The following is a 26692-nucleotide window of genomic DNA, read 5'->3' on the forward strand; positions in this document are numbered from 1 at the left end:
GTCCCTAAACTACCTTTGAGTCGGCAAATAACACAGAAATCCAAGTTATTCCAGATCATTATTTGACTGCATACATAAATATGGTTTATAGTTGTGGTCTGGGCATTTTGACAACCTGTTGTGTGAAGTACAGATGTACAGTGTTGGGTTACTGATGGCAAATTTAACCCTGCGCTGAGGTGACAGACGGTCTGAGGCCTCCTGGATCTTGACAGAGAGACTTTAGTTTCCCTCAGTTTTACGATCCTGTCTGAGGATAAACACATGAACCAACACCGACTCTACAGCAGCGGTTCTCAACCTTTTTGGCTTGTGACCCTTTTAAAACAAAGTGAAGCCTACTCGTGACCCCCCGTCACGTCACAGGTTGCATATGCAGAGTGGTGAAAAGGACTAATTATCAGAGGAGGCCTAGAGCCTTAAGAAAAAAAAATAAAAATAGAGAAAAATCTGAAAAAATAGACATGACAATAAATTTGTATAGCAGAAATCGCAACCCCCCAAAATGAAATTCTTGAATGTTGAGAACCACTGCTCTATAGCACCATGGGGAAGACACAAAGAGAACTGGTAGGGAGTTCACAGAGGAAAAATAATTGAAAAAAATGGGGCAGTGAGAGGGAGACAGCTATGGAGAGATCCTGAGAACTGAAATATGTTCTCCTTCATTTTTCTTGCATCATAAAAAGCCAACATGCGACCAAGTGCGAATGAACTGGCATTTGAAATTGCCATATTATTGACTGAGTTGGACTCTATTTGTACAAGCATGTTAGTCCTGTGTGCCTGCAGCAGCGATGAGGACTTTGGTCCCCGACAAGAGACGCGTGGCAGCAGAGACCTGGATCATAATGCAGTTGGGCTTAGCGGCAGCACAGGACAGTTTAGAAAAGCCCAGCTTGATTTTGTCATGATCTGCTCTCTGTCATGATCTGCTCCTCGGTTTTGCTCCTCGGTTTCCTGGTCGGCCACTCCTTCTACCCCCCAGTCCTGTCATCCTCCAGACTTCCACCAGATGTCCTCGGACTTTCCCTCCTCCTGCACACACACACCTGTCTTCCATCAGCCCATTAGCCCTGTAACTTTGTTCCCCCTTCCCCTGCCTGCTTTCAGCCAATCAGCTCCCGGACTCATTCCCATCCAGCCAGCTGTTCTTTATTCTCGTTAGTCCCAGTGTGTGTATATATTGTCTGTGTTCCGCTGGAGCGGGGGTCAGTTCGTCTGTTTAGTTTTCTGTTTTGCTACTTACTTTGTTATGAGCTCTGTTTTCATGTGTTTTTGCCTTTTGGTTTACCGGTTGTTTGCTGTACGACTGCCTCAGTTCTGTAATTAAAGCTTCTTGCTTCAGCAAAGCTCTCTGTCTCCCGGCTTGCATTTGGGTCCAGTCCCTGAGTTTACGTACGTGACAGATTTAGATATTTGGTCCCTGTAAAAAGAGCCACAGTGTCCTCTTGTTTCAGCCCAGCATGCTACCTCAAAGCTCTGGACACTTTGTTAGTGTGCTGGTCCTCATCCTGGAAGCTGTACACTTCACTCTGAAAGGTGATGAACTTATTTTTGTCAGGCTGGGTTGCCTTCAGATCCAAGAAACAATCCAGTAAGGTTTAGCAAATTTTTCTCTTCCTGAATTCTGCTTTTTGGATCTCTCTCTTGACAAATTTGTGGATGTGCATGGCATGCAATCATGATTATTGATGTAATGAAAGAATAGAGGATACTGAGTAGTTTACTTCAGGCCCAGTCTGAAACCGGTCTTACCAAAAGCTGAACTACAGCAGAGTGGAGATCAAACTTTTTATTTTATCATTGGAAACATTAGATATGCCTTCCATGTTAAAGTTAAAGTTCATTTATTTATATAGCCCTTCATCAAAAGCATGTCTTAATGGACTTTACAAAGAAAGCCTAACTAGATCTAACTGATCAATCATAGAACAGAATGATGATGATGAGTAAGCCTTCATGTCTATACACAGTAAATGTACACAGTTAAAAAGCAAAAGCTGTCAGGCTGTCAAATCCTGATTAAGCAACACAGAACCACATAGTGTGTATTTGTCATCACCCTGTGGCTTTTAAACAGGAGGATTCTCTTGATGTTGTGGTAGAAATACATGTGCAAAATATTTGTTGTTTTACATTAAGATAATTACTTTACTTTCTATGAAAGTAATTTGCATTTACCATACATTGACACATAAATATGAATCATATTTGGTCCCTTTCTACAAAACTGCCTAACATGTAAAGAGTAACATAGATAAATCCTTACAAAATTCTTTTAAACTTGTTACACTTTTGATTCCCATATATTGCTTTATACAAACACAATATTATGCTATTTTGCCTGCATTTTCTATTACTACACATGCACAGTATGATCAATATGAAAAAGATCAGTTCAGTCCCTGAGCTGGATGTTCATCAGTAACAACAGATATATCTATATGGCTAGACTGATCGGCCAACGCACAGTTATTGAATATCAAGAGCAGGCCTCCTCATAGTTTCATGGTTCCTGAAGTGATGGAGCCGTAGATCTGAGCCGTCACTGGCATGTAACTCTTCTCACGGTCATCAAGGATGTAGAGCGGGTCCTGGACGCAGCCGGGGTCGAAACCTTCCTCCACTAACTTCACCTTCATCTGCTTGAACGTCCCAGTCACCTCCACTGCATTCTAAAGGAGAGGAAAGTGCACACACACACACACACACACACACACGTACAACAACAGGTTTGACATCTCATCATCTGCTTTTGTTTCTATCAGAGGCGTGACCAAGTCAACTTTGCTCAACTCCCAAGTCTCAAGGCAAGCTCCAAGTCTAAATGTAGATTACCAAGTCAAGTCCAAGTCATTAATGTCAAGGCTCAAGTCTAAATGTAGAAGTCAAGTCAGAACAAATCAAGAGTCCAGTATCAATTTAATATCTTAAAGAAAACTAAATATCTAGGAGTTTTCAATGCAATATCATTTTCTATAATCAGTTTAAACTTCAGTAGATTCAATTCCATACAAATTCAGAAAACAGAATTTAAATTCAGTCGTCTGGTGGAACAAATCTCATCACTTTCAAGTCATCAAAGTCAAAGTCAAGTTCCAAGTCACCAGAACCCAAGCCAAGTCTCAAGCAATTAAAATTCTGACTCAAGTCTGACTTGAGTCCAAGTCATGTGACTCGAGTCCCTGCCTCTGGTTTCTATGCAGCAAACACACAGGCCAAAAATGCGCTGTATATCAATTCTAAATGCTTAAAATCATGAGAAATTACCTGTATCCTTATAAAGCGAGGCCGGGCGTACGACGGAAGGTAGCTGACCACATGGCTGTATATGTTGCTTCCATCAAACTGGGCGTCTTCTTTTATAGTGACAGCTGCCATCCCTATCCTCCCCTCATGCCCTAGAAGGATAAAAAGCCAACATTTAAGAGCCAAACAAACAAAGAAGCAAATTCATTACCAAATAAAAGTTTCTCTTCGTCGTTCTGATACTTTGAATTCCAAATATAAACCATCAAACATACTACAAAGTACAATGTAGAGAGGAAATGTCCATTACCTGGTACTTGGACTCCATAAACATTGGCCTCTTTGACACAATCACAAATCGTGAGGATGTCAGCTACTTCGGTCGTGGCTACGTTCTCACCTTTCCACCTGTGGGTTCAAACAAGTTACCAATTTATATGTACATGTGTATTTGGACTTAGGGCAAAAGTAAACTTTCCAGGTCCTCATTAGCCTCATGCAGAGAGGAAACAGGGGACATGTTGTTCCATTTGCCCAATAAAAGCACATGTCTGGGGAATAAAGTGCAAGTTTTGACAATTTCTCTAGTGCATCACCTCTTTAAAGGAGAATTCAACCAAAATTGGCTTAAAATGATATTATTCTGCAAAGTAGACATTTTCATACATTTTCTTAAGAGTAGTAGTAGTTTTATGAAACTTTAGTAGCTCTCAAGGTAAGAAAAATCCAATTATATTACGTAAGAGTTGTACTGCCTAAGATGGTTGAAAAAAATGGTATTTAATTTCCTTCATCTTTCATTTTTATGAGGGGGAGTCACACCTGATTATTGATTGAACACCTAGTATTATGAAAAAAGGTACTAGAACATGACTGTGCATACAATTTTCACAATCCCAGCCAATGCAACTCCTTGGACTCCTGGATTGCAATTTCCTCTACCTTAAGAATAAATATTCTCGTTTATCTTGTGTAAATGTTAGGAGGACTATAAAACGAAACTCATTTCCGTTCAAGCAAGCATGAGTTGACAAAATAAGTGTCCAATTAATTAAACTGTTATTTTTTGGTTTGTCTCAAATGAATCCGGTAAAAAAACAGGAAGCTCAAATTGTCACTCTTCTGATCTGCAGTTCCAGCAATCGGCTTTTGAAATCAGAATGTCGCAGTGCTAAAGCCAAGGAGGTTCACTGTGTTTACTGGACAGACTGCTTCAAAACTTCTCTCAGAGCCCAAGTCATGCTCTTCAAGGAGGTTTATTGTTCTGCTGATCGATTGCACTGGTCAACCCCACTGCCTGTCGCTGCATTTCATTGTCTAAGTACTCTGTGCAGTGACAATAAAGTTGAATCTAATCTAATTTAATATAGTGTGTGAAGTGTTTAGGTATATTTAGACATCGTCCCGTATGGAAACTTGTCCCTACATTCGAACAGGATAATGCAGATATTTGTTGTAAAACAACATATTTCGGTTTTCTTGAGTTGACAATACAACATTTATCCCCTTTGTTGGAAAGCAGTATCTATTAGATTCCCTTCTAAAATAGAAAAAGCTTTAAATTGTATTTTTTTACTGATTTTTGGATCCTTATTGGTCACTGACCCATAGATGGCATAATTTTCAGGTTTTCAGATATCACTGACCAGAGAAGGCCCAGGTTTCTAGTTTTGGGAAAGAGAAAAATAATGTAATATATTTCTAATAGAGCACTGTTCTCCTTCAACCGCTTTCCCCCCAGTTTGGATTTGGCCTTTCAGTCTTTTTAACAGTAAGAAGGTAAGAGAAAGGCAGTAATTTTAGAGCTTGTGAGTTCATGTTGTTTTATTCACCATTAGTTTTGGTCTTGCATTTATGGTTGGAGGATATGGCCAAAATTGCTACATAAAAATGGAAAAAAACAATTATTACTATAAAACTATAAAAACAGTGGATTTCAAAAGCAAAACAGTAATACAACATGTACCTAAATGTGTCTCCTACACGATCCTGAAAGTAAATGAAGTTGTCTTTGTCGATCCTCAGCAGGTCTCCGCTGTTGAAGTACAGATCTCCTTTCTTGAGAACGTCTCGCAGTCTTTTCTTCTCCGTTTGCCATTCGTTTTGTGCGTAGCCGACAAAAGGAGCAACTTCTGTGATCTTCGATACCAACAGTCCCGTCTCACCTTCAAGAAAGAGGAGAAAGGAGACACGTCTGTTACACTGTTCCTACATTATTCTATTAATGCCATACTGTATTAATACTATACTGTGCTCAGAGAGACAGCTGAGGAAGTTTCCCTCACCTTTGGGTGACTCTATGCAGAGGCCATTTGCATCTCTAACCGGTTCATCTCTCTCTGTGTCATATTTAATAAGAGTGTAGGGAAACAGCTTCTACAGGAGGAAACAGCACATTACAGTATATTGCATTATGTGCTCAATACCTCTTTATACCAGCAGCAGATTAAAACATTATCATTCCATAATACAGTTGACCTTAATTTATCTGAAAGTCAGACTCAGATAGAACTGGCCAGTTAACATAAAAGGTGTCATTGTGTAATGAAGAAAATATTGGCAATTCTATTAATTAAGTAGCTATAATTGTTAGATGGTGATTTCTTTGTTGATACATATCACAATAATGAAGGATGTTTTGGGATGAGCTCTAATGACTCAAAATAGAATATTTAGATAGCTTTGAACTGCTTCAACCAATCATAAATAAGTCTTAAAAAGTTTCACAATAGAGGCATAAATGTTTTTCTGGACTGAGCTCATTCTTACCCGATGGAAGAAGTTGACTCGTCCAATAGCTCCAATTTTCCCTGCGTAGTTGACAAATCCCACATTTCCCTCAGTGGAGGCATAAAACTCTCGGACCTCAATTTCCCCGAAGCGATTGAGAAACTCCCTCCATATCTCCGCTCTGACACCGTTGCCAATGGCCAGTCTTACTTTGTGGTCCTTGTCATTTTCTCTCTGCATTGTCATGTAAAAAGAATAAAAAGAAACTGATCAAGCATTTTGCAAATATTAAGTAAATGAATGACTGCATATCTGATCAATTCAAGTCTGAATGTACTAGAAACAGATAACTGTAAATACTTCATATCAAAGAATTGGGGAATCATTATTGTCAAAATGCAAAGGTTAAAAAACAAGGATGGGCAACTTTAATGGTGATGGGGCCAAAAAACTCCTATGGTCACTTTGCTTTAAAACACATACAGTATAATGCCATACCCTTTAATGGGGCTGTAATGAACAGACAGTCCCCTAAGTCAGTTGGAGGGCTGGTTGGCAGGTTGCCTATTAGCAGAAGGGATGCTGGTCTGATTCCCGGAACCAAAACGCCCCAAAAAAAGTGACCCATGACGCCTAATCCCCATGTATGTGTAGCAACCTGGTCTAAGGCACTAAAAATAAACCCACACTAGCAAAACCACTGATACAACCACTGTTAATAATACTTGTCCTGACATCAACCATACAAACATACGTGTATGCCCATCACTCGAATAAATGTGACCCTAAAGTCATACACTCGTACATTCTATCACAGAGGGCGATCTGGTTGCCAAGCCACTTGATATGGTATTCCTGAGTAAAGGCCAGCGTCTATTCCTAGAGAAGACCAGATACAGACAAACCCATCTCCTGTAACTGGTGGAGAGTCACGCGGAAATCTGAGACTACACTCCACGTGATTCTGGTAGATACTGTTTCAATGGCCATAGACAGAATATTTTCCCTACTCCCAAAAACGCCCCACCCAGCCTTCATAAGATCTCAAATGTATGCTATCATGATTCTGACATATAAAGAATGTCCATTTATTATATCAACAATTTGCGCCGAGCAATAATGTCTGAAGCTTTTCCAACCCTTTCAAACACCTACATTTTATGACACTGAGGGCTGGAACCTGATAGTCGAGATTTTAACGATTTCTATTTCAGTAAGCCAGCTGTGCTGCGCAGTGAGGATGTACAGATTTGGAAAGTAGATCTGTCTCAATGGCAGCCTGCTGCAGGCTGGTCACAGTATTCTGCTTCTGCAGCTGTTTTGAGCAAACGCATGGGTAAGATGGCAGAGAGGAAGCACAGCGTCCACAGTGCCGCGCCAGAGATCCTGAGTGGGCAACAAATGCTGGAAGACATTTACTGTATATTCAAGCATTCACTTTGATAATTGGAAAACCTGACGTTTCTGAGCACTGCTGCTGCTGAAAATGTATTTTATGTATTTTAGTTGCTCTTCACTGTCTGTTCTATACTGTGTACTGTCTGTGTTATATTGTGTACTGTCTGTTTTATACTGTGCACTGTTTGTTTTATACTGTGCACTGTCTGTTTTTATTGTGTTGCCAGATTGCTGAAGACAAATTTCCATTTTATGTAAATTTAATGGACAATAAAGTTTATCTTATCTTATCTTATCTTATCTTATCTCATCTTATCTTATCTTATCTTATCTTTCAGTAAATAGATAATTGGTAAATTGATAACCCTTATGTCTGTTTATTTGTTTTTATATGGTATGGTATGGTATGGTATGGTATTAAGTCTTTTTTATAAGCCACATCAAAGACAATTTGCTGTCATGCTTGTGATAGACAATAAAGCTTTCTGAATCTGAATCTAATAACTAGGGCTAGACCGATATATCAGGGCCAATATTGTCCTTTTATTAAATATGGGATATGGGATAGTAGTCCACTAACAGTAGGATGGAGGTTCCTCCCTGACCACAGCTGACCAAACCTGCAACATTTTATTTTCTTTGCACATTTTATTCATTCATTTAATTGTTCAATTGTGTTTTTGTACATTGATTCTTCATTTAAAAGGTAGCAAAGTATCCCAGAGTTCCCTCTGAATGTGTGTGATGGGTCACCCTGCCTAGAAGGGCTGCTAACCCTAAAACAAGATTCATTAGTTTGGGTTTTGATGGACAGTTTTAAGGGTCACATGGTCTAAATGCTGTTTCAGAAGTTCTTCCATGAAAAAACGTGTCAGGGAAACAGTGGATATTTGCCATTTTTGGCATTAAAATGGAAAAATTTAAAGATAAAGGCTATCAGTTATTTCAACCTAAAATATCTGTATTAGCGGTATCAGCCTTCAAAAGCCAATATCAGTCAGCCATAAGAGATATTATTCCTAATTAGAATAATGTTAAAATGATACAAATGTGATGCTGCTTAGTTTCTAGTCTTACAGTAAACAGTTTTGAATGGTTAAAGAAGAAGATATGAAAAGTTGTGATTGGTAATGACATGAATGTGGTGATGCTCTTTACCTTGGGTGTGTTGCAGAGGTAACGCAGAACTTCTCCTATGTACTGCACAACTGTCACATTGTGTTTCCTGCAGTCGTCCCAGAACTGAGAGGCAGAGAACTTCTTCTTCAGAATGATAGTTGAGCCTTCAATGTCAGAGAGCACAAATGAAAGAAAATTGATTATAGGCTGCACAATATCAAAATGTGTTGGTGCCAGAGATGGATTAAATTTCCTTTTCATTGCGTTTAATTCAGCAAGTGGATTGTTTTGGGGGGATTTTTTCAACATTTGAAAGATGAAAATCCTCTGTTGTAAAAGCTTATATCCAATCTACTAAGAGTTTCATTCCAAAATGAGATATCCATCATTTGAAAACAAAACAAACTAGTACTCTTACAAAATTATTTATTATGTATTCCCACTGAAATCATAAGTCATCTAAGTACCTTTCCTTATTAACGAAAAAAAAAGTTATATTTTTAAGGATATTCACCTGCGTTTTTGAACAATTGGCTCATGAATTTCAGGCATAGTCTAAACACACATTCTCTGAAATGCTTTCTACTGTCTATTTAAACACTGTTTAAACCACTGATTTCAACTTATTACTTACAGTAAATATCAACAAAGACATTTCAACAATTACCTACAACAGAGTCACTTTTACAACACTGACATTTTTCTCATTACGTTAGTTTTGGTAGACTGGTTGCATCAGATTGTTTGAGGCATGGATAAACAAAGCTTTACTGTATAAGGCTTGAAATATTTGTCAAATTCTTGTATTTAGTCTCATGTCAAAATAATGACTACAGCACGCTGTTTAAATGAATGTACAGCAGCAATAGGACAGGGATTGTTTTGTTTTGGGTGCAGTATTGAATATCCCTTAATACGTGTGTGACACGGCCCTCTTTCCCTGACAAATAATGGCGTGAACTTTAGCCTATTTAGAGAAAGCGTTTAGAAAGTAGAGGTGGTCCAGTCTTGGTGATCTGGCTCTGTTCAGATTACAGGTTTACAGCGACAAAAGGTTCTTTCATTAGTTTTCCTCGGGGGGAGGCGGAGGGCAAGGCAGACACTTCAAAACCAGGGGAAGGAGGGAGCAGAGGCGTCACTTCTGTGTGGCGCGAGCCCAAGTCTGTTTACAACTTTGCAGCAATAACTGCAGGATGGAGTTATGTGCGAGAACCTAATCGTATTAAGGTCTTGTAACAGAGTGCTGCTTTGATGAACCCGCATACTCAGTTCATATTCGGTCATTTCATAAAGCCTGATCTGTGTGACCTCACAACTGTTTATTAGCACATGAGCGGATTCATTCTGTCTGCAAGGAATCTCACATGCCCCTCACAAATTCTTATGTGATTTTGCTCTAGAAATACCACCTGGTTTTGAGGTGCTTTCTGTCTCAACTGTCTCACCTGTCTCAATGGAGCCAATAAAGCCTATGATGAATCCAGCTGTGTGGTAGAGAGGCAAGTTGAGATAGATGACATCACCGGACGTAACGCCATTGGAAGATAAAACAGCCAGAGCTACAAAGAGACGGGTCTGGTTGACCACAGCTGCCTTAGGGAGACCTGTAATGAAATACAGACACAAACAGCTCAAACCTTGAAATCTGGAGCAGGTAGGGATGGGACGATATGCTTTTCTCACGATACGATTTGATACGCGATGTGGGGATCACGATTCGATGCAACCACAATGTAATATAGAAAAGTTTAGTGTCAACAAAGTATGACTGTGCAGAATTATGTTTATTTCTGACCCAAAAATCTTTCTAGCAATGGCATTAGCTTGCTAGAATGTAAACAACAATTTAAAAATGTCATTACAAAGTGAAAATACTATCATTTTGATGAAGAGCTTGTGAAACCATGATGGGCAAGCCGTCTCATTTGTGATTACAACAGCAGAATAAAATGGAGCTAATGTCGGGATTAATTTTTTTGCCCCACAAAACATATTGTCACATTTTGTATTGCGATAAATAGAGTTTCGATATATATCGTCCCATCCCTGGGAGAAGGCTTGTAATACTTGAATGCAGGTTATCGTGTCACACTGAAAATAGGTATGGTAACAGTTAAAGTCCTCACAAAAATAACTTTTCCCCCACAATTTCCACTCACCACCCCCGACTGCATGAGGGAGGGCCATCGGACACACACACACACACACACACACACAACTACAGACTGTTGACTCTCTCCCCTCCCTCTCCAGTACAGCCTCCTGATTTGCTCCTCAAAGTGTATCTCCCACCCTTCTCCGCCCGCTCAAATACCTGTAGTTCCAGAGGTGTAAATGTAGACACCAGGGCTTTTGAGTGTGATGTGCGATCTGAGAGATCGAGGGAGCGGGGCGTCGGAGGCCTGTTCCACTTTATCGGAGAAGCTCTCGATTCCAGGTGTGTCGCACTCCTTGGCCATCAAGTAGATGCTGACGCCCTGCTCTCTCAGTGAGGGAAGAACATCTTCCACTGCTTCCTTCAGCTCTGAGAAAAGGGACACACTGCTATTGCTGAAAGTATTTCATGTATAGTGTTGTATTGGATCAGTTGGTTAATTTTTAGATTATCCATTTATTATTCCATGCCTTATTAGTTTATGATAATATTTTGTGCTTGAAAAGTTTGATTCATGGCCAATTCCAGTGCTTGACTGATATATTCTTTGAGTGTTTGGGAATCAGTGCAACTCTGTTCAGTATAAGATTTGTGGAGTAGCTGAGAATTTTGAGTAAGATTTTGAATAAAAGTTTGAGATATGTGTTGAGCAGCTCTGTAGCTTTAATGTCATATGGAATCTTCTGTTTGTATCATTTATACAGATCCCACCCCCTGATGAAGTTAAAGGGAATGTGCTGCTGAAATGAATATCTTCTTGTGGAATCTGCCTTCGCCCTAATTTCAGTGGCTCATGTCCTAATGCTGAATGTTCCTCCTACACTCCAGCCCACTCCGAATAGATCAAACCTAAAACAACCATACTCAGTGGATAATGTTACTAGGGTTAGACTGATATATTGGTTTGCTGATATATTGGGCCGATGTTGGCCATTTATTACATGGCGTACTCAATTCTGATTGGCTAATCAATGCACTGTTTCACATCTAACATACATATCACTTTGCGGCTTTTACTTCAGACACTCAGCTAACTGAGGTCACAAACATGGAAGATTTTTCCAATAAAACTATAAAATGTATTCAGAGAGCACAAAACTTTTACTTGCTAGTTAGAGACTGCTCTGCAATCTTACTGGATACATTTTCATGGTTACAGTTCTGCTACAGTGTAACTCATGGGTGCTAGCTACAGATGTTGCTATGGTTACAGTCCTGCTACAGTGTAAGTCATCATGGATGCTAGCTACAGATGTTTCTGTGGTCACACTCCTACTGACCTATTTTTTGGCAGAAGCTTGATATTTACTTTAGCTGCAATAAAAATAATTTTGGATCAATATTTCATGTCAACTGTTTAATGTCTTCACCCTGGCAGGTCTTAATTATACACCATTTCTTTCCTATTAAATACCAAACATCAGCCAGTCATATTCCGCCCTGATCAGGGCTCCATTTAAAAAAAAAAAAAAGCAATTAAATGTTATTTTCTTTCATACATTTGATCTATTCATCTAATTGTTCTCTTACGTTTCAATTTTTACATTTATTCCTGCCTGAAAGAACTGCTAATCCTTAAAGAACTGCTAATCCTGAAAGAATTTCATTACTCTGTGATGCAGTGTTGATTGTTGTCCCATGATGGTCTAAATGCTGCTCAGAGGCTTTTCCACCCGGCCAACATTACATTTCAAACACTGACTACTTGTAACTGTTTGGCATGATGGTTCAATTTAAATCATTCACACTAAACTTAAGTCTAAAAGTATATGGTATCGGCCTTCAAAACCCGTATCAGTCGAACCCTAGCTGAATACTGTGGCTGAAGTCAACTAAGTCGAGGCTGGTCAGGGCATTTCCCATGCAAAGCTGCTACAACTTTCAAAGTAAACTATAGGTAAAGGCATTTCCCACAAGAATAACCACCTCTAATATAGGCTACAGAAACTGAATAAGCATGCTTTGTGTTTTTGTACAATGAACGACGTTTGGAGGCTGTAGCCTAATCTTCCACCAGCGCCTCAACATTTTCCATTTGAGAAAGGCTCCATGCAGACCGATGTGACAGATACCTGAGGCTGCAATCAACACTTTAGCTTTGCAGCAATTAAAGCAGTGCAGCAGAGACTTGGAGCGGATGTTGTGATTGAGCAGAGCCACGGGGGAGCCTAGTTTAGCCAAGGCCAGCCAGGTAAACATGAACGCGGGTTCGTTGCCCATGAAAAGTGCAACCGTGTCCCCAGCTTTATACTGAGGGTGAGCCCGCAGAGCATTGGCAACTTTGTTACTCCTCTTGTCCGTGTCGCTGTACGAGTAGCTTTCATTTTCAAACACGACGAACAGCTTGTCGGGATGCGCAGCGGTCTGCTCCAAGAAACGGTCCAAAGCAAGAAATAAAGGTTTCCTTCTTCGCCGAGATACAAACGTCCCAAACATCCGTAGCAGATCTCGTAGATAGAGGATATCCATCCAAACATACGGGAAAAAAGTTTTGACTGCGAATGGTATGATGACCAAAGTTGCTAAAAATATAGAAACAATGAACATCTTGACTCTGGTGTGTTGTTTTTAAGATGAGTCCTGCTAAAATTTTCAAACGCCTGCAGCAAAATGCCGAATGTTTCAAATTCATCCATATGTTTTTTTCTTCCGATGGGGCGGGGCATTGAGGTGTGGGCATCTTATTGTACAAGCTGCAGTTGTAGTCAGCAGAGGGAGCAGACATACCAGTTAACTACTTCAACTATTAGTTATACATTAAGCAAGGGACGCCCAAATGTTTTTCAATGTCAGGACCCCCCAAACAGATCCACATTAGGTGACAGACCCCGGTAAGATGATATAGTTTTAGTTGGTCGACATCCATCATATAGGTGGTCAAATCCCCTATAGGTGGGGAAGTAACTGTGGAGACCTACAGCCTACCTCTGATCCAAACAGACTATAACACTCTCACTGTCCTAACTTCAAATTAAATATGTAATTATTCTTTACTTGGGATCCCCCCCAGGACCTGTTCAAGGACCCCTTGTAAACCCTGGACTCCATTGTGTGAGTCTCTCTGCATTAGGCTACATATCTTTACTTTCTGCAAAGCTTTTAAGATGTAAAGTCATGTCAGTGACAAGTCAGTGTATATTGTGATTATGAATCGAGGCCATCGGCACGTCCATTTCCTTCCTCAGAGCTGCTTGGATTAGCCATGGCTCTCAAAGTGTTAGGGTCCAAAGTGACACCCATGGCATTAAATAATTTAATGGCATGGGTGCCATGAGTGGCTCCGCTCATGTTTAAGATTAATTTTTATGGCAGCTCAGAATGATATCTTCTGTATAGCCTACTAATACTGGGTAACATCCACCGACAGAAAAACATAAAAAGGGAACTTCCCCCCCAAATGTATACATCAATCAGACATTAATTTGCAAACCATATGCAACAACACATTCTCCATGTCATCCAACTAAAAAATTCAGCTAATTCAATACAAGGTTCTACACAGAGCACCCATCACCACTCACAAAATGTATCATATGGGCTTTACAGACAGCAACACCTGTACACACTGTCCAACTACAATAGACAACCACTTCCATGCATTCTGGCTCCGCACCCCAGTTAGGCTGTTTTGGTCAGAGGTCATGAGAAAGCTATCCGAGATCCTTAACCTCAGCATCCCCCTCTCCCCTTCCATCTCTCTGTTAGGCGACCTCTCCTCACTTACAATCCCACAACATCTCCAAACATTCATCTTAATTGCATTAACCGTGGCCAAGAAAACCATATTACTCAACTGGAAAGACAGAACAAAATTATCAATCAACCACTGGTTCAATCTGTTAACAGACCACTCAAACCTAGAAAAGCTCACCTCAACCCTAAAAGACAATATGAGCCCATTCCATAACACCTGGTCTCCTTTCCTGCAGTTCATTCAGAGCTGATTCCTCTCTACACCAACCCACTCAGATTTTTCCAACCCCAATACAATAACTCACAATGTGCATGCTCAACACTGCCCATCACAACTGGTCTCCCCCCTCCCTCCCCCACCGTTTGTCACGTCTTTGTGTTTTTGTTGTTGTTTTGTTAATGCTTTTGTTATCCACCTGTGATGAAACACCTTGTGCTGTCTTGTAATGTACTGTAATTTGTTGATACATTTTCAATAAAAAAAAAAAAAAAAAAAACTTCCCCCCAAATGCTATGAGTATCCAGGGTCATGGTACTTTTAACAGAGACTAAAAATCTTATAAAACATATCTCTGGCAATTTCTGTAGCAAGGATTGTCATTTTCACATTTTACCAACAACCAACAACTACATAAAGAGCCCTTTATACAAAGACTAATAGTAGGCAAGAGATAATAACTTTAATTTCTGTTTCTGTGCATTGTTTGTCAAATAGTTGCCCCCATATGTGCCAGTATTTCATATACTGCTCTTCCTCAATTCCATTACTTTGCTGATGCCAGGACTAAAAAAATATGAAACGTTGATCTGTGATTACTTTCATCTTTCCTGTGAAAGTGATCATGCCTGTTAATCTGCTTGCCATGTGACAGAACCAACAGCCACCTGAACAGTGAATGCTAGTAAATTAATTGTGACAGTTTTACTGTCTAGGCTACTGTATATTGGTGTATATTGGTCATGACAGACAGTAGTGGCAGAGTTTAAAGTGGCAAATCCGCATAATGTGTTTTATTGATTTTTTCTGACATCTTTGATGCGCTCATTGCTGTGGTGTTTCTGCACTGCACTTCCCACCTGTCAATCAAACAGTGTGTCCAGGTCTGTGGTGTCTTTTTCCCTTGGATTTTCTGTTGAAGAAGTCTGAGATTCTGTAGGTGGCGCTCCTTTCTTTCTCTGTTCAGCCATGGTGGCTATGGCTGCTCATGCTAACTACCCAGTTCTTCTTCTGTTTATTCCAAACTGCTGTTGTTGCTGTAAAAACAGCAAAAAGCTTTCATGAACTGGGTATAGATTCAATCACCACTGTGTTATATTGGTCGACAATAGAGAATAGCAAAACAGACATTTGTTAATATGAAAATGTTGTGGACTATTTCTTTAAGGAGAAGGATCTTTCATGGGACAGAAATTGTAAAAAAATGTATTATTTTCATGTTCTGTTAAAACAGTTTATTCAAACAGGTTTTGTAGACTACAGGGATGGTAAAATTTGAAAACCTACATTGTCTCTATCAGTGAGTCTCTTTATCACTGTCTATCAGTGTCAGTATATCAGTTTCGGTATCAGTACAGATGTCTATAAATAGCAGACACTTTCCCCCATAAGAAATGTGAAATGTGAAATTAATGCATCAACCAAAACTTGTATTATATAATAATATAATATAAAATATTTATAATAACAATTATTTAGCTAATTTAGGTTCCATAAAAATAAAAATAAACGTGCCTTTCTCCTTGTGTTCACTGAACCACTAGATGATGCTTGGGAGCCGAAGACATTCCCAGTCCATATCCTTTGAACCCTGGGCATCAGCCAGTGATTTTTTTTTAGAGGGCAAGGTAATATCAGCGGTCACTGAGGTCATTGGGTTGTGAAACTCTGTCAGCACAGTCCAGTGAAGCATGTGGTGACACAGCCTGTGCTATCTCTTTGATTATGTCAACTCCTTTTTGCACCCTTCCAATCTAGTTTGTGTCCCTCCAAAAGCCGTCTGTCAGGGTATACTGCATTCCAAAGGGTCTAGCAAGCAATGATACACACACAGATAGAGACTTAATGGAAAAAAAGTCTATAGCAGCCCAGTCTCAGAAGCCTGTTTGTTTTTTACTTGTTGAAACCAATTCAGCCTATACTGTGGTCACAACAAGCAAACTGAACATGAAAGGACAGAAAGGTCTCCTCAAACTTCATATTGACACTTTTAATTTTGGTTTGATTACCTATATGCATGACTGAAATCAATAAATGAGATAAAGTGGCATTCATTTATATGTTTTTAGTGTATCATGCACTGTATTGAACAAAGTGTTTTCCAGTAACACTATTTTTTATAGTTTATCGTGAAATGCCAAAATGCCTTTAAACAGTTTAGGCTGTACTGTTATTACTGTTGCAAAACAAAAAAAAACGATTTCCTAAGTTTCTGTTCTGGTCACTCTGATAACATATCTTTATTATTTCATGCTAAAAGAAGCTGAACTACAGCAAAGCTACCCTCAAGAGTGTAGTTAGATAGTATATATAGTTATAGTATAGTTTGATAAAGTTACTCAGAAAATGTAGTTCAAACTTTTCTGTAACAAATTATCTATATCTGCAATGTAATATAACAGCAATAATATACAATTAAGTCACATGGCTGCAAAACACAACTGAGTTTATTATGAAAATAGATACAAAAGGCTACTCAGGTGTAGTTTTACAAGCTTCCAGTTACTTCACATTGGCAGAAACTGAACTGCAGCAGAACTTCCCTCAAGAGAAAATATAATTGTCATCTGGCTTCATCACATGTACTTTCTGTTGGATGTAAACTTAAAATGAGTAAATAACAGGGTCTTTGAAGTATCTGATTTGTTCATTTTTAAACCAAAACTAGTTGGTAGTTGCAGTAGTTATGCCTCAAAATCCCCAAAAAGTACTAAACTACTAAAAACACTATCCAAATTTGAATTTAGTTGAACTAACACCAAGCAACTACAAAATTAGTTTAGTAGTGAAACTACTCCCCAACACTGGACATTAGCTATTCAAGAAACATACAATGGAAAACAGAAACTATCATGGAGACATTTCAGATGTTATCCTTGGAACTTTAACGCTAGTAGCCCAGTTGATAAGAATTTGCTGGTGTAAGGGATTGAGTTTCAGAATGCATTTTCTCAAGTCACGTTGCCCCACAACTTGCACGTGACCAATAGTTTTAGAGGCACGTAGCCCGACTGCTATAAAGAAGAGGGTGAGCAGAGGCGTCTTCACTCATGTGCAAAGTGAGAGGTGGATTCTGCGCTGCCGTCTGACTTCCCTTGCATAGCCAAACCTTAATTATTACATCGGACGATGCTGCGAGTAAGGTGTCTGAGAGGAGGTAGCAGGGGGGCCGAGGCTGCCCATCTGATCGGAGCCATGGTTGGTATTGTGGTGTTTTTTTTTCTCCCAAATCTTTTCTACAAAATTCTAAAACAAATTTCAATAAAAAAAAAAAAATCAAACTGAATAAAAAGAATGTATTTTTGATTAAAACATTTTGCACTACATCTGAACTGCAAAAGCAGCTTCTTTCACCTGATGTCAATCTAATTTATTTATTTATTTACTCATTCTTTTGTTGAACTGATTTTGCATTTTGTTATTTGAAATATTCATAATGTCACAATCGACCAATTATGGAAAATGATAATTAAAAAAACGAAATCACAATAACTAAACACTTGAAACACTGATTTTGCCGGAGAGACCGCAGGCCTATAATTGATTTATTTTGAAATGCTGAGTGGATTTTTTTTTCTGAGTGACGGTGAACAGCTGTTTGGCGCAGATGCGCTCCCAGCGTCAGTGACACTGGAGCTGCGCCTGAGTCAGCAGAGGCGATTCAGTAACGCCTATCTCTGCAGATAGCGCTTCTAACAAGTGTACTTTGGCTCCAAACCAATATACCTTACTGACGATATTTCCAGTCCTATACTCTGATATTCAAGGTCGCCTGTGTCACTGTGACCTGCCTGCACAGCTGTTCTGCTGTATCTGAATTCGTTTACTTGTCTATAGGACTTTTTCAAATATGAAACAAGGAGCTACCAAAATTCTTTTGGTTACCGTCCTGGCACAAAAACAAACCCAACAGCACCAACTTGATCAGGGAGCCATGGGAATACAATGCAAATGAATGCATTTTAAATTGTTCTATCTTTCTACACCTGTCCAAATTATAGGCTATATGCCTACTTATCTGTAAGTGAACCAACCAGTGAACCTTTTGTTCGGAAAAAATGACCTGAAGAAAAATCAGCAGAAAGGATTCTATATATTTAAAAAGAGAATTACGCAAAACAAATCTGTATCAATACATTCAGCTCCCAAGCTGGCTCTGCCATAGGCTATTGGAAACAAAGTCCAAGACTCTGCTCTTGAGTCATTGATAAAAAAAAAAAAAAATCAGTATCTGCAGTTGGATGTGTGAATGTAAGTCCTGATGCAGCTTGTGTCTCCCGCAGCTCGGCCGGGCTGCGACTGGGTGGGTGCAGAGGGCCTTCGAGAGCACTTCGAGTGCTGCAGCTGCACAGCCGCGCCCTGCAGTCGAAGAAGAAACTGTTACTGAGCCCGTGCTGCAGGAATGCCCCGTCTCCGCCTACAACGAATGGGACCCCTGGAGGAGGTGATCGTGGGCCGCGCCGAAAACGCCCGCGTGCCTCCCTTCACTGTGGAAGTCAAAGTAAGAAATGATGAAAGAGTCATTCGTTTGAAGCATGCACAGATCTGCAAAGTGATACCTAAAATGCATTGTGAGTAAAAAAAGTAAATTGCCCTCTTGATGAGCATATTGTCATATTGTTGACAGGCTAACACATATGAGAAGTATTGGCCCTTCTACCAGAAGCATGGGGGGCATTCTTTTCCTGCGGACCACTTGAAGAAAGCTGTTGCTGAGATTGAGGAAATGTGCAATATTCTGCGTCACGAGGGCGTTAATGTTCGTAGGCCAGAGCCCATCGACTGGTCCTTCGAATACAAAACTCCAGACTTCACATCATCAGGTAAACACAGGGAGAGATAGAGTAAGCAGACTCCATGACTGATGCGAGAGGGGGAGTGGTGTATTATGCAGCTATTATCCATTGATAAATATTTCAAAAGTGGAACCTAATTTTTTATATTAGTTAATAGCTGACAATATGAAAATATCATACAATACAGCAAAATGTATGTGCAAATAGAAAATAGTGTAATCTCATCTCATCTCTTTATACATAATCCACCACTCAGGAGACAAAACTGAATGATCAAGCCACTAGTACATCTACCTGTGTACGGTGATGATGATGCATTGCATTAAACTAATGGTGTACTGTGAATCCTACCTGTTTGCAGGCATGTATGCTGCCATGCCCCAGAGACATCCTTATGGTCGTGGGCAATGAGATTATCGAGGCTCCGATGGCCTGGAGGGCTCGTTTCTTTGAATACCGCGCCTACCGGCCTTTGATCAAGGAGTACTTCAAAAAAGGTGCTAAATGGACCACTGCTCCCAAACCTACTATGGCCGACGAGCTGTATGATCAGGTGAGGGCTTCATCTTGTGACATGATCTGTCTCGTACTTCCCTCTGCTAGATGATTAGCGGTGACTTTAATTTCTTGAAACAGGACATGTTAAATATTTCATAATGATTACAGAAGGGTTGTGTAAACTAACTTTGAAGTGTTGAGTTTTTGTATTTAATGTGAACTTCAACCTACATGAAAATGACCTGTTCAGGTCCCCGTACTGCAAGTGAACTCTTGACACCACGTTGTTCATCGTGCCGTACCGGCAAGAGACTGTACATTACAGCTTAATTGCCCGAGAGATAATCCCTTTCCTGTTTCCGACCCCGCTCATACAGGACTACCCCATCCGCACAGTTGAGGACAGACACAAGCTGGCTGCCCAGGGGAAGTTTGTGACCACGGAGCACGAGCCCTGTTTCGATGCTGCTGATTTCATCAGAGCTGGGAGGGACCTTTTTGTCCAGAGGAGTCAGGTATTCAGGCTGCTAAAGTAACTTGCAAACATGTGTGTGATTTGATACTGAGTAAAATATTTGCCCAGTTTTGCATTGGTTAAGTAGCCCAACAAGGGCAAATTCTTCAGTCTTATCAGACACAACGCTGCATGGCGTAAATGTCAGCTGTAACTACAGCTGCTACAGTCTGAGAAAGAGAAGATTAGATTATAAAGCACAATGTGGCTATTACTACAGTGCAGTTATCAATTGCAGATGTCATGAAGCAAGGCAGTAGAATAATGATGAAGCCCTTGGCCTGGAAAGTGGTTCACTTCTCTTTGTATGTCAGTGAACGCCCTAAAATACCATTCTAAATTTCGCTAGACCCATTTACTCACCAATTAACACAATTAGACCCAAGGCAGGAATCCACTGCAGCGATTCAGAAGAAGATAGCATCCAACCTCTATTGTTTTATTTGTAGGTTACAAATTACATGGGAATTGAGTGGATGCGTCGTCATCTGGCCCCAGACTACAAGATCCACATCGTCTCATTCAAGGACCCCAATCCCATGCACATTGATGCCACTTTTAACATCATTGGGCCGGGGCTGGTGCTGTCGAACCCTGATCGCCCATGTCGCCAGGTAAGACTGGGAAGACTGTGTGTCTCTTTTTCTTGACCATCTTTTCTCATAGTGTCCTGTGCTGCCCACTTGTGAGATAAAACTGTAACAGGTATGTTTCACCACTAGACTTTGTATTGTGTCTTTCAGATTGAGATGTTTCAGAAGGCTGGCTGGACTATTGTGAAACCTCCCACACCCCTGATTCCTGATGGTGGGTACTGGTTAAATCGAACTTCCATGAGTTGAATATTTGTAATTTCTCTTACAACTCTCTTACTCTCTGTTTAGACCACCCACTGTGGATGTCCTCCAAGTGGCTCTCCATGAATGTTCTGATGCTGGATGAGAAGCGTGTTATGGTTGACGCCAATGAAGCCACCATTCACAAAATGTTTGAAAACCTTGGTGAGTTCACTTAAGTGATCCTAGCCTGTTTTCCCCTCAGTTCACAGTCTTCCGGATTCACTTTAACTGATATTTCCATTATGCTATTCATGTACACTTTCTTTCAAGTGAGGAAAAGGTTCTGTATATCAAGAGGGATTTCCAGATATCAGCTGTTTCCCAGTTTGAAGCAAATAAAACCTTTAATCATACTGCCTGCTGTCCACAAATAAAGTAAGGATAATTAACGGGTGCATGTGTTTTTACCGCAGGTATCAAGACCATAAAGGTGAACATTCGCCATGCCAACTCCCTGGGTGGTGGCTTCCACTGCTGGACAACCGATGTCCGCCGCCGTGGTACCCTGCAGTCCTACTTCCACTAGCCATGCCAGAAATAGGCAGTTTTTATTGAGCTGTTAAGGTTAAAGCCTCAATCCGGGATTTTATGTAATTCTTAATTTCGGATTCTTTATTTTTTTGCTCTAGCAGCTATGTAACTATTTACACATAGGTTCATCAAGGGTGGGGCTTGGTGATGATCCGCTATTTGCAACTTTCAGATCCTATCTGAACTCAAAGTACATGATGCTCAAATGTTAACAAACAATGCAAAGATAAATAAATAATTTTTTGCTTCAAAATACATTTTAAACTTGTGTTTAGGTGTCAAATGCTGTAACTCCTTCCATTAAAATCACCTGAGTCAAACCAATTAGAGAGTGAAAAAAAAGTTTTCAAACCTATGAAACAAACATGAAGCTTGTAGTGGGGCAATCTTGTCACTACTGGTGGCACCATAGTCCAATTCCGGATTGGGCCTTTAAGTCTTAAATGAAGATGTATGAACTGTGTTGATTTAACATTGCTGTGTATTACAGTGCCTTTGCAAACAGCTTTGTCCAGAGATGTCTGCTGAATAGCAACAAATGAACATCACTTACTTTCTTGCAAAAAAAAAAACTCAATAATCTCAATATTAACTGCATTTCTGGCCTGGCTATTGTGAAAATGAATTGTCAAAGGCTTATCCATCTAAAAGTCTTAACTATGAGGACGGGGTACAATTTGGTATGTGAATGTCATCGGACTTAATGGGCACAGGAGCGAAGAAACTTCCTCCTCACGAAAACTCATTTCGTATTATCAATTCATACTGATTTTTCCAACTTTTTTTTTTTATCTAGAAGAATGTATAAAAGTTGTTATGTAGGTCATTAAACAATATTGATTTCTTATCTCTGGTATATTATTTTGTAAAGAATGGAATTGATTAAACAAACAAATTTATATTTATATTTTTCATACATTTTATTGGACTTATATATTTTTCATTGTTTCCCAACAATTAGTGTTTTTATATATTTACTTAAAAAGTATGAGGTCCATATCAGATATTGTATACCTTTTGCCTCTGCTGTTTTCTCTTATTGCAAATCTGGGCCAGTTATATGCTACTAGTCATTCTCACTGAACTGCTTGGCTGCTTTTGTTTGCATGGCAAAAATGCCCACAGAATGAAATATTTTATGCTGTTAAGATTCTTGTTGCATGGGTTCTTTGATGCTTATACTGTGTAATGTAATCCTGGAGATTTTGAACTCTAGAAGTCTGTCTTGGTATATAGTTTGATAATGGTTTCAAGTAAAAAGATCGCTCAACAGGAACATGGTTGATGCTTTGTACTGTGCAACATTATTAAACATATATAAAGAAGAGACATGTGTCGTCTTGATTGTGTGTAGAAGTAACACTGGCCTATAACACATGGGAAAACATGACTTATTTTGTTTGATGAATTTAGCCGGTGCTGACAAGTGATTATTACATTACATTAGTTGATATCTGCATTGTTAGCCCCATAATCTTCTCTTCCAGGTTGAGGTTGTTAGCAACAAAGACACAACTCTCTACCTCAGTGTACAGTAGTTGAATGAATGTAGTACTAAGTCTCAAGTTACAAATGGTGAGTTATGCCAAAATGGAGGAGAGACAAAAAATGTTAGCACTTAAAGACATACTTGCAGTAAGTATATTTCCCACCTGAATTTCTTGAAACACCAAAAATAACTACGTTTATACTTAAATTTAAAGTGGGAGAATTATATTTATGATTGATGATAATGATAATGCTGTGCACAGCTTGGTAGGACTTTTGTAGTTCTAATAGAGTGCTGTCAACTTTAGTGAGAATAGGTATGGTGTATAACAAGTAATCAGTACCATTTGATGTTACTGAAGTGAGTGAGAGTGTTAGAGGGAAAAGTCGAGACACATGGCCAACATCTGTGAAAAACATCTGAGGCTGACTTGGGAAAACTTAACAATAAGATGAAAATTTGCATTCTGAGCCAGTATCCTATTATTGCGATACATCATATTTGAGAAAATCTACTTTGTTGAAGGACCTTTAAGACTTTTATCAGTGTCTCTGCAAAAACGTACACAGACCCAACAGGCCTTTAGTACAGGTATCAATGGGATCCATCTGTTTATGCACTGCAGGTTTGTGGTCTTCTCCCATCAGTATTGTCTCAAATTTGTTTTGGGTCATATTATATGTTATGTTGTTACATGTATGTTATATGTATGTTACTTAATGTACAGTATTTGTGATGGTAAGCATATTGCAGAACTAGGCATTACATTGGCAGTTCACACATATTACAAATTTAGTTGCATAAATTAGGTCACTCTGGGTTAAGTTAACCTGGGAAACTAATCCATTCATGTACGTATCTGATAAATGGTATCATAGTTTGCACTCACTGTGCCGCCATGACACCTTTATGTCTGTGAAACATTAACAGGGCTGATGTGTCAGTGGCAGAAATTGCATCATGTTACTCTGTAAACCGACCTGCTGCGATGTGATAGTCGGTGAGATGATAATTTCACTGTAAAGATTTAAAAAAAAACAAAAAAAAACTAGGTTCACTGGTTGGTTCACTTACATATAATGATAGCCTATATCATTTGGACAGGAGCCCATGTAGAAAGACAGAAGAAATTAAACTGCATTCATTTACATTGTTATGCTTACAGGAATCCCATGGCTCCCTGATTAAGTTAGTATTGTTGGGTCTGTTTCTGTGCCAGAATGGTAACGAAAAAGAATTTTGGTTGTATAGACAAGTGGCTGGCAGTAACCTTTGGTTTAAAATAGGAATGCCTTGCAATGCTAGCAAGCTATTAGCTGGTTAACTGAAGCACCCATGCAGGAACTTTTTATGATATACTTTATAGATACCCTGAGGAGGAAATTCACTTTCCTTCCTCTGGTTGGGGTGAAAGGTCTGGGGTGAAAGGGTTAAGTATCTACCTTAAAGATACTGCAGCACGATACTGCAGCAGGTATGGCCACACAGAAAAATAACTAACTATAAGACTAACTATAAGACAACTATAAGATTCAAAATAGTCAAAGTTATTATCAGGCCAGTTGTATAGCAACAATTTCTCAATGCCCATCTCTCATAAGTAACCTCTCATTTTCTTAAAAAACTTTAAAAAAAAAAAATTGCAGTTGTAGTTTTAATAAACTCAACAGCTCAATATTTTGACATTTGAAACAGTTCTGCAAGCTAATTGATCAGATTTGACCATAATAAATAAGGATATCAAAGCTATAAATCACAGACAAATCATCATAGTTTTAAAATATGTGATATAACAGAATATAAATTACAAAATGTTGAAGAAAGTTGTCTTGGCATTGTAAACCAGCAGTGGAAAAAGAAGCAAAGCAAGCTGTTCTGATCCTTTATTCTGCTGCCACCTACTGGTGAAGAACACACACAACACTTTGAAGGTTATTGTATAGTAAATATATAGGAAATTTCTGAATTAGAACACGATCAAAGAATGTAATGTTACTGTATATTTGCACAAGTCAAATTTCAGACCACAATAGTAAATTCAGCAACATATGATTAAAAACATGGTCATCTGTTTAATATTAGATTTGATTGGATTTGAATGTATGCTCTCTTCAGTATGTGAGGCATTTTAGATTAAATTCACACTGTGACAACATACCAATGGGTTTACAATGAAAGCATAATTTAGATAGATAGATAGATAGATAGATAGATAGATAGATAGATAGATAGATAGATAGATAGCCTACCTAACACACACTAAAACCACACATACATGCACACAAACACTGACACACAAATAGCAAGCAAACATATACACACACACAATGAGAAAGAATATTATGTCAGTTGCAAACATATTGTACAGTAGATATATTACAGAATGTTACTGGATGTTAGCCACTCAAATAGTCTGAATACGCTGTTTGTTTCTCCACAGGCTGGAGGAGCGAGCTGGGCCAAGTGAGAGCCACCAAGGCTTAACAGCCTCATGCCCTGATGACCTGATTTAGCTGAGCTTTTTGCTAAATGATGATTATGTGAACTGTTTGAGAAAATTGTGAATAAGTGAACACTCCCCTTTTCCCTGCTCTGTGATGTCTGTCATGAACCTGCACATCTACACCACACAATTCATGGTCCTTACTTGTTTCCCTTCTGCGGAAATTGTGAACGGAGGAGGATGTATTCTGTTTATCACCATCACTATTATTGATAGTAGGGCTGAATGTCTCTCTTTTCATGACAGCCAGTGCAGATAGTTGTATTAGTGTCACGTTTCTTTAGCACCACCCAGACCAGGACTTGATCTCACAACTGAGACTGAACTGCTCTTTTTCCCTGGAAAATCCCAACCCCCCACAACACCTCTCCACCAGGACTGCTAAGATATTTTTGTGTAATTTTAGTGGGGTTTTTTCCTTTTAGATTTTCCCCTTTTTTCCCTTATTTTACTACTGTTCCCTGTGCCGGTCTGGTCATCACTCCAGTCTGCCTTCTCCATCCTGACTCCCGAACAGCAGACTCACTCCCCATCATCTATTCTAGACCGAAAACTCAGCTTTTCTAGAAGCACCTCATGTCACCCTCTTCCCACTGAATAATATCACCTCTCCACTCACTGGTGCTCTCTAGAATATTGCTTCTATCTTTGCTGCTTAGCTATTATTTGATTTCTTTTTCCTAGCACTTATTCTGCTGTTGGACTGTTATGTCACTCTGGAGTGTCAGCTAAATGCTTAAAATGTAAAATGTAAATGAGCTTGAAATGAAGGCAAATAGTGTCTTATGAAGTGTGACCAAAGGTGGACTTAGACCTGTCAGGGCCTCTGTCTTCAGAAGATAAGGAGCTCTGACTTGAGATAAACCACTCGATTGATCCAGTTGCCCCATCAGGTGTAAATTTAAGGTGTCCGGGTCTGAGTCTGAATTCAAAATCTCCTCAGTCTCAATAACCTTCT

General features: G+C 39.4%; 2 protein-coding genes across 3 annotated transcripts; one reads left to right on the top strand and one right to left on the bottom strand.

The window, feature by feature from the left end:
* Positions 1 to 1811: 1811 nt before the first annotated feature.
* Positions 1812 to 13234, bottom strand: LOC139656108 (long-chain fatty acid transport protein 2-like). 2 transcript variants are annotated; one of them, XM_071533607.1, is made up of 10 exons: positions 12727 to 13234; positions 10814 to 11023; positions 9945 to 10103; positions 8539 to 8663; positions 6022 to 6216; positions 5538 to 5628; positions 5219 to 5417; positions 3563 to 3660; positions 3274 to 3404; positions 1812 to 2678 (listed from the first exon to the last, which is right to left on the bottom strand). In XM_071533607.1, the coding sequence occupies exons 1-10, from the start codon at positions 13199 to 13201 to the stop codon at positions 2502 to 2504; spliced, it is 1860 nt and encodes a 619-aa protein (XP_071389708.1). In that variant the 5' UTR covers positions 13202 to 13234; the 3' UTR covers positions 1812 to 2501. The 2 variants fall into 2 exon arrangements, with proteins under 2 accessions (XP_071389708.1, XP_071389709.1); XM_071533608.1 differs by lacking the exon at positions 9945 to 10103.
* A 4387-nt stretch (positions 13235 to 17621) lies between these two features.
* On the top strand, positions 17622 to 23036 carry LOC139656122 (glycine amidinotransferase, mitochondrial-like). The gene is given in 11 exon segments (XM_071533624.1): positions 17622 to 17762; positions 18848 to 18995; positions 18998 to 19065; positions 19192 to 19387; positions 19722 to 19738; positions 19740 to 19913; positions 20236 to 20373; positions 20822 to 20986; positions 21116 to 21179; positions 21257 to 21373; positions 21625 to 23036. Coding segments are annotated over 11 exon segments (1269 nt in total). The 5' UTR covers positions 17622 to 17693; the 3' UTR covers positions 21738 to 23036.
* Positions 23037 to 26692: the final 3656 nt, after the last annotated feature.

This window comes from Centroberyx affinis, unplaced genomic scaffold (assembly GCF_046629955.1).
Source record: "Centroberyx affinis isolate AG114_WGS23_722 - 3 ecotype Tasmania unplaced genomic scaffold, CSIRO-AGI_Caff_v1 ptg002385l_1, whole genome shotgun sequence".
In the NCBI taxonomy this organism is placed as follows: Eukaryota; Metazoa; Chordata; class Actinopteri; order Beryciformes; family Berycidae; genus Centroberyx; species Centroberyx affinis.

Excerpts from the sequence above, each read along its gene's own strand:
- LOC139656108 (XM_071533607.1), bottom strand. The coding sequence starts at position 13,201 with ATGTTCATTGTTTCTATATTTTTAGCAACTTTGGTCATCATACCATTC. Across the intron at positions 5,418-5,537 it reads CTGCATAGAGTCACCCAAAG|GTGAGACGGGACTGTTGGTA; the intron begins GTGAGGGAAACT and ends TCTTTCTTGAAG. Across the intron at positions 2,679-3,273 it reads CTCGCTTTATAAGGATACAG|AATGCAGTGGAGGTGACTGG; the intron begins GTAATTTCTCAT and ends CCTCTCCTTTAG.